This window comes from Musca domestica, unplaced genomic scaffold (assembly GCF_030504385.1).
Source record: "Musca domestica strain aabys unplaced genomic scaffold, Musca_domestica.polishedcontigs.V.1.1 2, whole genome shotgun sequence".
Taxonomy (NCBI): domain Eukaryota; kingdom Metazoa; phylum Arthropoda; class Insecta; order Diptera; family Muscidae; genus Musca; species Musca domestica.
Window position 1 is genome coordinate 15,320,119 of NW_026712249.1, and position 11,915 is coordinate 15,332,033.

The 11,915-nt window shown below is 35.1% G+C and overlaps 1 protein-coding gene across 1 annotated transcript; it reads right to left on the minus strand.

Annotated features, from left to right (window-relative positions):
* Window positions 1–2,586: 2,586 nt before the first annotated feature.
* On the minus strand, window positions 2,587–9,231 carry LOC131802160 (uncharacterized). The gene is made up of 6 exons (XM_059121696.1): window positions 9,228–9,231; window positions 8,224–8,377; window positions 7,719–8,160; window positions 7,199–7,658; window positions 6,740–7,139; window positions 2,587–4,378 (listed from the first exon to the last, which is right to left on the minus strand). Exons 1-6 carry the CDS (start codon window positions 9,229–9,231, stop codon window positions 3,004–3,006), a joined length of 2,835 nt encoding a protein of 944 aa, XP_058977679.1. The 3' UTR covers window positions 2,587–3,003.
* Between the last annotated feature and the right edge of the window lie 2,684 nt (window positions 9,232–11,915).

The following is an 11,915-nucleotide window of genomic DNA, read 5'->3' on the forward strand; positions in this document are numbered from 1 at the left end:
TACCACTTTTCGTTTTTAAAAACCTTCACGTTTGGTCCTTAAAAAAACTTTTCAAAAATTCCACAATTAACCCTTGAAAAACGGTTCTGAAAACGCACATTAGATCCTTGAAAACATGTCTAAAAAATCATCCTTTGGTCCCTGAAAAAAATGGAAATTCCAAGTTAAGCCATTGAAAAAACTATTCACAAAAAACAGTTTTATCCTTGAAAAAATCAGTTTCAAAAATCCACATTTGATCCTTGAAAATATCAGTTTAAAAAATCCACATTTGATCCTTGAAAAAATCATTTTAAAAAATTCACATTTGATCCTTGAAACAATCATTTTAAAAAATCCACATTTGATCCTTGAAAAAATCATTTTAAAAAATCCACGTTTGATCCTTGAAAAAATCAGTTTAAAAAATCCACGTTTGATCCTTGAAAAAATCAGTTTAAAAAATCCACGTTTGATCCTTGAAAAAATCAGTTTAAAAAATCCACGTTTAATCCTTGAAAAAGTCAGTTTAAAAAATCCACGTTTAATCCTTGAAAAAATCAGTTAAAAAAATCCATGTTTAATCCTTGAAAAAATCAGTTTAAAAAATCCACGTTTGGTCCTTGAAAAAATCAGTTCAAAAAATCCACGTTTGGTCCTTGAAAAAATCATTTTAAAAAAATCCACTATTGATCCATGAAAAAATCATTTAAAAAAATCCAAGTTGGGTCCTTGAAAAAATCATTTTAAAAAATCCAAGTTTGGTCCTTGAAAAAATCATTTTAAAAAAATCCACTATTGATCCATGAAAAAATCATTTAAAAAAATCCAAGTTGGGTCCTTGAAAAAATCATTTTAAAAAATCCAAGTTTGGTCCTTGAAAAAATCTGTTTAAAAAAATCCACGTTTGGTCCTTGAAAAAATCTGTTTAAAAAAATCCACGTTTGGTCCTTGAAAAAATCAGTTTAAAAAATCCACGTTTGGTCCTTGAAAAAATCAGTTTAAAAAAATCCACGTTTGATCCTTGAAAAAATCATTTTAAAAAATCCACGTTTGATTGTTAAAAAAATCAATTTAAAAAATCCACGTTTGATTGTTAAAAAAATCAATTTAAAAAATTCAAGTTTGATCCTTGAAAAAATCAGTTTAAAAAATCCACGTTTAATCCTTGAAATAATCATTTTAAAAAATCCACGTTAAAAACATTAGTTTAAAAAATCCACGTTTGATCCTTGAAAAAATCAGTTTAAAAAAATCCACGTTTGATCCTTGAAAAAATCAGTTTAAAAAAATCCACGTTTGATCCTTGAAAAAATCAGTTTAAAAAAATCCACGTTTGATCCTTGAAAAAATCAGTTTAAAAAATCCACGTTAAAAACATTAGTTTGATCCTTGAAAAAATCATTTTAAAAAATCCACGTTTGATCCTTGAAAAAATCATTTTAAAAAATCCACGTTTGATCCTTGAAAAAATCATTTTAAAAAATCCGCGTTTGGTCCTTGATGAAATCAGTTTAAAAAAATCTACGTTTGATCCTTGAAAAAATCAGTTTAAAAAATCCACGTTTGATCCTTGAAAAAATCAGTTAAAAAAAACACATTTGTTCCTTGAAAATATCAATTAAAAAAACACGTTTGGTCCTTGAGAAAATCAGTTTAAAAAATCCACGTTTGAATCAGATTAAAAAATCCACGTTGATCCTTAAAAAAATCAGTTTAAAAAATCCACATGTGATCCTTGAAAAAGTCCATGTTTGATGCTTGAAAAAGTCCATGTTTAATCCTTGAAAAAATCAGTTTAAAAAAATCCACATTTGGTTTTGATCCTTGAAAAAATCAGTTTAAAAAAATCCACATTTGGTTTTGATCCTTGAAAAAATCAGTTTAAAAAAATCCACATTTGGTTTTGATCCTTGAAAAAATCAGTTAAAAAATCCACGTTTGATCCTTGAAAAAATCAGTTAAAAAATCCACGTTTGATCCTTGAAAAAATCAGTTAAAAAATCCACGTTTGATCCTTGAAAAAATCATTTTAAAAAATCCACGTTTGATCCTTGAAAAAATCATTTTAAAAAATCCACGTTTGATCCTTGAAAAAATCAGTTTAAAAAATCCACGTTTTGTTTGGATCCTTAAAAAATCAGTTTAAAAAAATCCACGTTTTGTTTGGATCCTTAAAAAATCAGTTTAAAAAAATCCACGTTTGATCCTTGAAAATATCATTTTAAAAAATCCACGTTTGATCCCTGAAAAAACCAGTTTGGTCCACGTTTGGTACTTGAAAGAATCATTTTAAAATATCCACATTTGATCCTTGAAAAAAATCATTTAAAAAAATCCACGTTTGATCCTTGAAAAACCCAGTTTGGTCCACGTTTGGTCCTTGAAAAAATTAGTTAGAAATCCACGTTTGGTCCTTGAAAAAATCAATTGAAAAATCACGTTTGATCCTTGAAAAATTAGTTAAAAATCCACGTTTAGTCCTTGAAAAACACAGTTTAAACAATCCACATTTGATCCTAGAAAAAAATTAGTTCCTCAAGAAAATCTGAAAACTTAACTCTGGTATGGTCATTTAAAATCCACATTTGAATAAAAATTCTTCCATTGTGTTACTATATATTTATGTATATACTTATATACAAAATTCATTTATTAAAAAAAGAAACATATATACACAAGGTTTACATAAATAAATACTTAAGGGCTAGGTATGTTTAAAATTATTCCAAGGGTAAAATTAGAAAAAAAAATATTTAAAAAATTTAAAAATATAACACGGTTTGATCGGTTTACAAAATATTGTTGTCCGTTGGTGGAACCAGGTCTGGGAGTTTCAAGTTAGATAAAACCAAAGTTTTTTATAAAATCGATATCCCACTTTGGTGTTTTTTAATATCAATGCTATACCCCTCTTAACCCCCCAGTCCCCCTGGACAACTCAGTTTCCATTAAAATGTCCCCTTTTTGTTCTAGGTATATCACATATAATTCTCTTGGTTTTTCCCATCTCTGTAATGGTTCCTATGGATCCAACTGCCTGGCAGTCCCGTCCATAGTTTCGAATGGAAAATTCCTGTCTTCTATGATTTTTTTTAAATTCGATCTGCTTAGATACGTTGTAAAGAATGCCGCCCGGGCTGTGCGGGCCCTGGGTGGCCTGTATGTGGGTAAATCTATAAAAACTGGCTCATAATCGGGATTTTCCGGTTTCAAGGCCCGTGATTCAGTCATTACTATATTTGTGTAATATGTTGGGGAGTCTTGTGACTCCTCTGCAATCTGCTCCACCTGAGGAGTGGCCACAACCCCTGCCGGCCTGAGGAGGGCGAATATATTTCTCTGTTCCCGTTGTGACTCTGAGTTGGCACGTTTCCTTTTCTGGGCAGTGCTAGAAAGTGCCCGTTCCTCAAAACGTGGTATGTAGCGGGGTTTACGTGTTTCCGATTTAACAACCTCTGGATTTGCGGGGCCCACATTGAAACCAAAGAAACGTGGTGCCTGTACCGATATCAAGGGTAAAATTGTTTCTCTGGCATAACGTTCGGCCCTTTGCAATAACTCCCCCAAACGGAAGGGGAACAATTGCACCGTCACTGTCTCCTCTTCGGCATTGGATTTGGGTCTCTCCTGTTTGTTGAGAGGGGATATTTTTATAATCTCGAATTTATCCGGCCTATCTGTTATGGGTTGGGGTTCCGGCAAAATGATTTCCTTGCCTTTCTTGACTCTGGGTGTGGTGGCCTTCAGTACCGGCTCCATAATTTCACCCACCCCCGTGAAATCATTTAAATTACGACCTCGATTGACATTCAAACGTCTATCGTTCAGTATGGGTTCGAAAATTTCCTCTGGCTGCTCGGAAAAACTGCGACTTGTCTCTCCCTGTTCCTTATCCAAGGAGTTACCCTCCAATATGGGTTGCCATGGCAAATCTCCATTTTCCTCCAGGGTGAAAGTTTGATTTTCACCCAGCTTAAAACTGGAACCCAAGTTGAGGAAATTCTTGTGCTTCTTAATGGTCTCAATGGCATCGGCATCTGCCTCGGGTGCCTGTACACTTTCCTGGGCAGTGGAGTCGGCAGGTCCTTCGGTTATGGGTTTTGAGGTAAACGCTCCATATTCATCTTGATTGTCTAGCTCACAATTGCCGGGTTGTAGCTTCAAGCGCACCGGACTGCCTGTGGAGAGTTTGGTATTGGGTTTACACAGGGAATGGCTACGTCCATAGCTGTCGGTTAGGATTACTTTGTCTATATCCCAATGGGGTAGACCCTTGGAGAGCCAGCCGCTATAGTGTTTGTAGTTTAGGCTTAGGGTGGTTGGAAAGCCCAGAGCTGGATGAGGCACGATTATTTTTGAGACTATGTCACCGGCAAAGAATTCCGAATCGTCTTTTCTGAAAATTAAGAAAAAAATGAGAGATTATTAAAATTTGGATTTTTTTGAAGAAAAATCAGAGGTTTAAGAATCCGTACAATTTTGAAGATCCGTTATACAGGGGCTATACCTATAGTGCCTTGTTTATAGCCTTCACCATACACAGTGTGGCAAGGTCCCTACATTCGGTATTTTGATGATATTAGCAACATTTTTCAATGAGAATTGTATCTATGCCAGATATATTGTCTGTGGAGGTCCAGGTCTTTGTGTAGGTCCCATTTATCAGTACCTCCTTATATTAGGTATTTTAACGATTTTAGGTACAATGTCCACCGAAGTTGTTTAAAATTTCGTATTTAGAATTAGTAATGGGTACTACAGCCTATGACAGAAAATTGTCTATGCAGGTACAGGTCATCGCATAGGCCCCATATATCAATACCTCCCTATATTCGGTATTTTGGAGGAATCGAAATAAAAAATTTCACTTGATTTGTTTATAAATTGGTGCTGAAATCTTTAATATTTTGAAAATCGGAAGGCATAGTTATATGGGACCTATGCCAAAAAGTGGACCTACATTGAATATATTTTGCGAAGAGTTAAACCACCTACCGAGAACCTCAAATATGAAATTACAATTGATTTGGCTTCAAATTGAGACCAAAAGCCTTTAATATGCCAAAAATCAGGAGGTATAGTTATTTGGGGGGGCTATGCCAAATATTGGACCTACAAAAAAATTTTTTTTTTTCAAGGAAGTTAAGCTACTCACTGAGGAATCGAAATAAAAAAGTACAGCGGATTTGTTTAGATATTTGTGCCAAAATCTTTAATGTACCGAAAATCGGGAGGTGCAGTTATATGGGACCAATGCCAAAAAGTGGACCTACATTGAATATTTTTTCAAAGAATTTAAAATAACCTCTGGGGAAGTTTAATGCCAAATTAGAACTGATTTGGTTAGAAATTTGGTCTGAAAACCTTCAATATACCCAAAATCCGGAGGTACAGCTATAAAGGGCACATGCCAACAAATGGAGCAACATTGAATAAATTTTGCGAGGAGTTAAATTACCCATTGAGAATCCTTAGTGTAATATTACAACTAAATTGCTATGAAATTTTGGATGGAAATCTTCCAGATACTGAAAATCCGAAGGTACAGTTATATGGGACCTATGCCAGAATGTACCTACTTGAATATTTTTTGAAAGAAGTTAAGACCTCTATGAAAATAAAATTTTAATTTACAGCTGATTTGGTTAGAAAAATGTGCTGATATCACCAATAAACCGAAAATCAGGAGGTACATTCATATGGGGTATATGCCTGAAAGTGGAGCTGTATTTTATATTTTCTGCGAAGAGCTAATCTATCCTCCCAGAACCCTAAATATGAAATGACAGATGATTTTATTTGAAATGGGGGTTGAAAATCTTTCAGATACAGGGAATCGGAAGGTACAGTTATATGGGGACCATGCCCAAAATTGGACCTACATTAAATAATCGTTGCGAAAAGTTAACCTACCTACTGAGAAACCGAAATATCAAATTACAACTAATTCGGTTGGAAATTGAAGCTGAAACCCTCAATAACCTTCAATATAGAGGAGTTACAGTTATATGGGTCTACGTCGAAAAATGGGCCCACATTGATTTTTTTTTTGCGAGGAGTTAAGCTATCCACTGAAAGCCCTAAATGTGGGATAACAGCTTATTTGGTTGAAAATCGAGTCCGAAGTTGGGGTCTCCGAAGAATATTTATAGGTGTTCCAAAGGGAATCATAAATTATCGTATCACAGACCTTGAAAATATCCCTTAAATCATTTTCTTAAAGCATTTTCTTCGCCAAAAATGGACCTACTGAGACCCCGAATTGTGGAATAACAACGTATTTGGTAGAAAATCGAGGCTGAAATTGGGGTCTTCGAGGAATTTGGCTAGATGTTCCAAAGGGAATGACAAATTATGGTCTCACAGACCTTGAAAAATCTTCTAAAAAATTTTTAATTTTTTCTCTTATATGGGGAATGCCAAAAAATATACCTACTGTAACCTCTTAATGTGGAATAACAGCTTATTTCGTAGAAAATCGGACCTACATTTGGGATCTTCGAGGCCCGAAATTGGGGTCTCTGTGTAATATGCAAAGGTGTTCCAAACAGAATGACAAATTAAGGTCTGGGGGCTAAGCCAAAAAATTGACCTACTAAAATTAGGAAATGTGGAATAACAGCTTATTTGGTAGAAAATCGGTTCCGAAATTCGGGTATCCGAGGAATATGTCGAGCCTCACAGAACCAAAAAAATCTTAAACATTTTTAATTTCCCCTCTCATTCACTTTAATAGTTTCCGCCCAAAGATACTCACTCTGATATCTGGAAAGTTTCATTGAGACCACCTTCACCCTCCAGTATGGCCTCCAGCCGTCCAATGGTTCTCAATGGCAAATCATTAAAGGAATTGAATATTTGCAACTGGAATTGATGGGCACAGAATGGTTCCTCTTCCCTTGTCAAAAGATACAATTGGCCACGGCCGGAAGAACGATCCGCATAATAGCCCATATTACCACAGCGGGGTACACCTTCGGCTAGATCTTCATCATCCTGGGCACAGGGGAAACATTTGCCCTTTAAAAAGTCTTCATAACTGGCACAGGGAAAGGCGGGGAACAAGCACCTGGGCGCCACGGAATCAATGAAGAATTTATAGGCCCGGCGATGGTTGCACAGGGAACGGCCCTCTTCTTCCTCGGCCGTTTGGGCAGCTAAGGGAAATGGAAAATGCTTTTATTTCAAATTAATTTAAAAATTTCAAAAAACTTACACCAAATAAAATCAGTCACCGCTCCCACAAAGAGATTCGAACATCCTGTCTGGACCCTTCCTCCATTGGGGTAGAAATCAACATCACCCATAGGCTGCCAGGAGCCAAGACCACCCAAAATTAGATTTTCTCCATTCGAATGAATTACATCGACAAATTCCGCATCACTGCTATCCAAGCGGACCTTGGGATGTTGGGCCTCGAAGAGCGGACCGGCAGGATCCAGGCCTGTAATGCGAGCCAACCCCGGTAATTCGGCGCCAGCAAAGCCCGAAACATGGGCACCCAAACTAAATCCAATGATGTGAGTCTTGGCCAAATTCAGGCCCTTATAATCCTGTAAATTCTTCAAGAGCATGGCCAATTGTTTGCCCACCAGGCGGGTGTTTGTGGCAGCCCGCACATAATTGGGGAAGGTGGCACCATTCTCCCAGTCCACACAGATGACAATACAGTCTTCCTGTAAAACATCATTTCGTTTAAAATTTCAACTCAAAATCAAAATTATTTCCCAACTTACCACCGCCATCAGGGCCGTCTTCATTTCATAGATCCAAACATGAGGACATGCCGAGCCGAAACCATGCACAATCACCCTTACCGACATTTCATCGAAACCCTCCAAATCATCCAGGGTAATGGGTACCTTATGGAACGATGTTGTCTTCCTAACCGGCATAGCCGTTGTTGTTGGCTGTTCCGTTACCATCTCCGGATAATCTGTGCTATTCAAGCTACGCTTTCGATGATACGACTTCACGTTCTTAAAGGCATCTGTCATATTGAGGAAGGGCAACTCCATGAGAGGCCGTTCCGAACGATTTTTTGTCGAATAGAAAAAGAATTTCGTATTGATTTCCTGGGGCGGTGATGGCAACATTTCCAAATAGGCAAACGGCCCCGAGTCTTCGAAACAGCCCAGCTCATCGTAGCAGACACGTTTTGCCGAGGCTCGTTTTACTCTTCTCAAAAGAAAAAAGTGAGGTTAGATGGAATCTCCCTGAAAATGTCATTGAAATACTCACCTAGATCGTTTCTGCTTTAGTTTATAGAGTTCGTATTCCTTCAAGGACTCACGAACTGCTCTAACCAATTCCGAATGATTGGCATTGCTGTTGGCAAACTTACGATTGAGTATCTCATCGGGTGTTAGTAGGGATTCGGAATTTTCGTGGTTTTCTGAAAAAGTTGAGAAAAAGGAAAATTTAATGGATTTTTTCGGATATAAAATTCAAAATCGATCCCTCTTTATGTGGGGGAGGTACTAGAAGGAGTGGACCCATATATCCCATCTTCATACCACATCTTGTGTTGTTAGAAATATTGGGATGTGTCGAGTTTGAAAATAATCGGATGCCCATTTTGCGTTTTATAAACTTCATGGTTTTTCAAAATTTCGACCCCTTGTGGGGAAGGTACCAGAAGTAGGGCTCCATTCCATCCGTTCTTCATTCGAGATTTTGTGGTGGTATAAATATTGAGATTTACGAAATTTGAAGGCATTCGAACTCTTATTTCTCATTTTAAAAAAGCTAAAATTATTCAAAATTTTGACTATTTGTGGGGGGAGATACCAGAAGGAGTGTCCCGACATATTCTATCTTCCCACTTGGTCTTGTGTTAATAGAAATATTGGTATGTGCCAAGTTTGAAAATAATCAGATGCTCATTGCGCGTTTTATGAGCTTCATGGTTATTCAAAATATTGACCCCTTTTCGGGGGAGGTACCAGAAGGAGTGGATCGATATCTAGTACTAGAACGGTAAAAGGTACTAAATATGTAAATTGTATTTGAGGAAGCAGTAGATATAGAACTCTTAAATTCGGAATGAGGGTCACTGATGGTGTGTATGACAGATGTACCACAGTACTTTTGGAAATTCGTACTATAAGTGTGCGAAAAGTACTAAAATGTACTACATTTGGTACCATATGGTATCATGTGAACGGTTAAAGCTAAAAATATGGAATGGGAATCAAGATTGAGGATTAGAATCGATGCAAGGTGGTAGTTTTGGAAAAGCGTACTCATGTAAATGATAAGTACTAAACCGTACTAAATTTAGTACAATTTGAATATGCAGGGACGTGTGGAGCTGGAATCCGGAAATTTGAATTTAACATTACTGGTGACGTGTAGAAATGAGTTATGGAGGAAGTTTTCGAAATGTGTACTTATGTGCACGAAAAGTACTAAATGGTACTACTTTTGGGAGAATTTCGATTTGTGTGAACCAATAGAGCTGGAATTCTGAAATTTACAAAATATGATTGCAATTGTATTCTAGAACTGAGGAATGCAGTTAGTTTTGGAAATTCGTACTTTTTTGTACTAAATGGTTCTAAGCTTGGTGCAATTCAAATTTTGGGAGAATCGGTAGGTGTGAAATACTGAAATTTTGAATTTGGATTACTCTTGGGGTATGTAGTAAGTTTTAGAAATTCGTGCTTATCTGTACTAAATGGTACTAAATTTAGTACAATTTCAATTTTGGGACAACAAATCGAGTTAAAATCGTGAAATTTTTAAATACGATTTCATTTGGATTGTATGATGTAGGTATTTATGACAATTTGTACTTAAGCGTACTAAATGGTACCAGGATTGGTACAATTTGGATTTGGGCTGAACAAAGGAGCTGGTATCCTGAAATTTTAAAATAAGATACATAAGTGTAGGATATTCAGGTAGTTTTTCAAAATTTGTACTTATGTGAACGAAAAGTACTAAATGGTACTAAATTTGGTACAGTATCGATTTGGGTGAACCGATAGAGGTGGAATTCCAAAATTTAGATATACGATTACTATTGCATTCTAGAACAAATTTTTAGAAAATTCCTAATTATGGTACTAAATTTGGTACAATTTAAATTTTGGAAGAAAAAAAGAGTTGGAATGAAATATTAGGTATGTAGGTAATTTCGAAAATTTGTACTTTTGTGTACAAAAATGTACGGAATTTGGTACAATTCAAATTTATGGGAGAACCAGTAGAGTTGGTATCCTGAAATTTGGAAATTAAATTTCAATTGGATATGGGTAGTTATGGAAATGTATGCCTATGTGCAAAATGGTACTAAGTTTGGTACAATTTGGATTTGGGTGAACCATTAGAGCTGGTATCCTGAAATTTAGAAATGAGATTACTGTCGGAGTGTAGGATTGAAAATTTGTACCTATGTGTACTAAAATTAGTACAATTTGGGTTTGGGTGAACCCGATATAGCTGGAATCCTGTAATTAGGAAATAAAATTTCTATTGAATTGTATGATGCAGGTTGCTAGGGGAATTTGTACTAAATGGTGCTAAATTCAGAACAGTTGGGTTTAGAGCGAGCAGATGAAGTGAGAATTTTAAAATTATAGTATTGAATTTGAATTGGGATCCCTATTGGTGGAATGTTTGTAAGGAAGAGGTGGTTTTGGAAATGTTTCCTGCAAACGCACGAAAAGTACTAAGTAGTACTATATTTGGTACAATTGGGTATTGAGTGAACAAATAGTGATTAATATCAGAAATTTGGTATTAGGGTCGCTGTTCATGTGTAGCCTGGACATATGGAGGTGGTTTCGGTGATGTGTACTATACTTGTTCGAAACTTACTAAATGCTACTATATTCCGTACAATTTGGTTTTGGATGAACAGCAGAGTTTTAAATCTGAAATTTTGTAAAAGGGTCGCTATTCACATGTAGCCTAGATATATGGAGGTGGTTTGGGAATTGTGTACTTTAATTGTACGAAAAGTACTGAATGGTACTATATTTGGTATTGGCTGAAAGGCTCAAGATAAAAATCTGGTATTTGGTATTTAGATTACTGATGGTATCTGTGTTTGATATTTGGCAGTGGTGTTGAAATGTGTCCAATATTTGTACGAAAAGTACTAAATAGTACTAAATTTGGTATTGGCTGAAAGGGATAGAGCTAAGATTCTGAAATTTGATATAGATGTCACTGTTGGTATATGGAATTGTCGTATGGAGGGGGTTATGGAAATGTAGAGGGTGACAAAAAAAATGCAACAAAGTCAGAGACCATTATTCTCATATGTTCTAAAAATTTTATTAACTGAAGGCAAAAAAATGTCGGAAATAGCATCAAAAATTCCACGTTTGGTTCATAAAAATTATTTTCAAAAAAAATGGTTTAAAAAATACACGTTTGAGTCAACAAAATTATTTTCAAAAAATCCACGTTTGGTTCATAAAAATTATTTTCAAAAAAATTTGGTTTAAAAATTCTACGTTTGGTTCATAAAAATTATTTTCAAAAAAAATTGGTTTAAAAATTTTACGTTTGGTTCATAAAAATTATTTTCAAAAAAATTTGGTTTAAAAAATCCACGTTTGTTTCATAAAAATTATTTTCAAAAAAATTTGGTTTAAAAATCCACGTTTATTTCATTACTTTCAAAAAATTTGGTAAAAAATTTCTTGAAAATAGTTTTCAAACAATAATTATAAAAATCCATATTTGGTCCATAATAATTATTTCCCATAAATTTGATTTATCCACGTTTAGTTCATAAAAATTATTTTCAAAAAATTCACGTTTAATTTATGAAAATTATTTTCTAAACATTTGGATTAAAAAATCCACGCTTAGATCATAAAAATTATCTCAAAAAATTCACGTTTAATTTATGAAAATTATTTTCAAAACATTTGGTTTAAAAAATCCACGTTTGGGTCAACAAAATTAATTTAAAA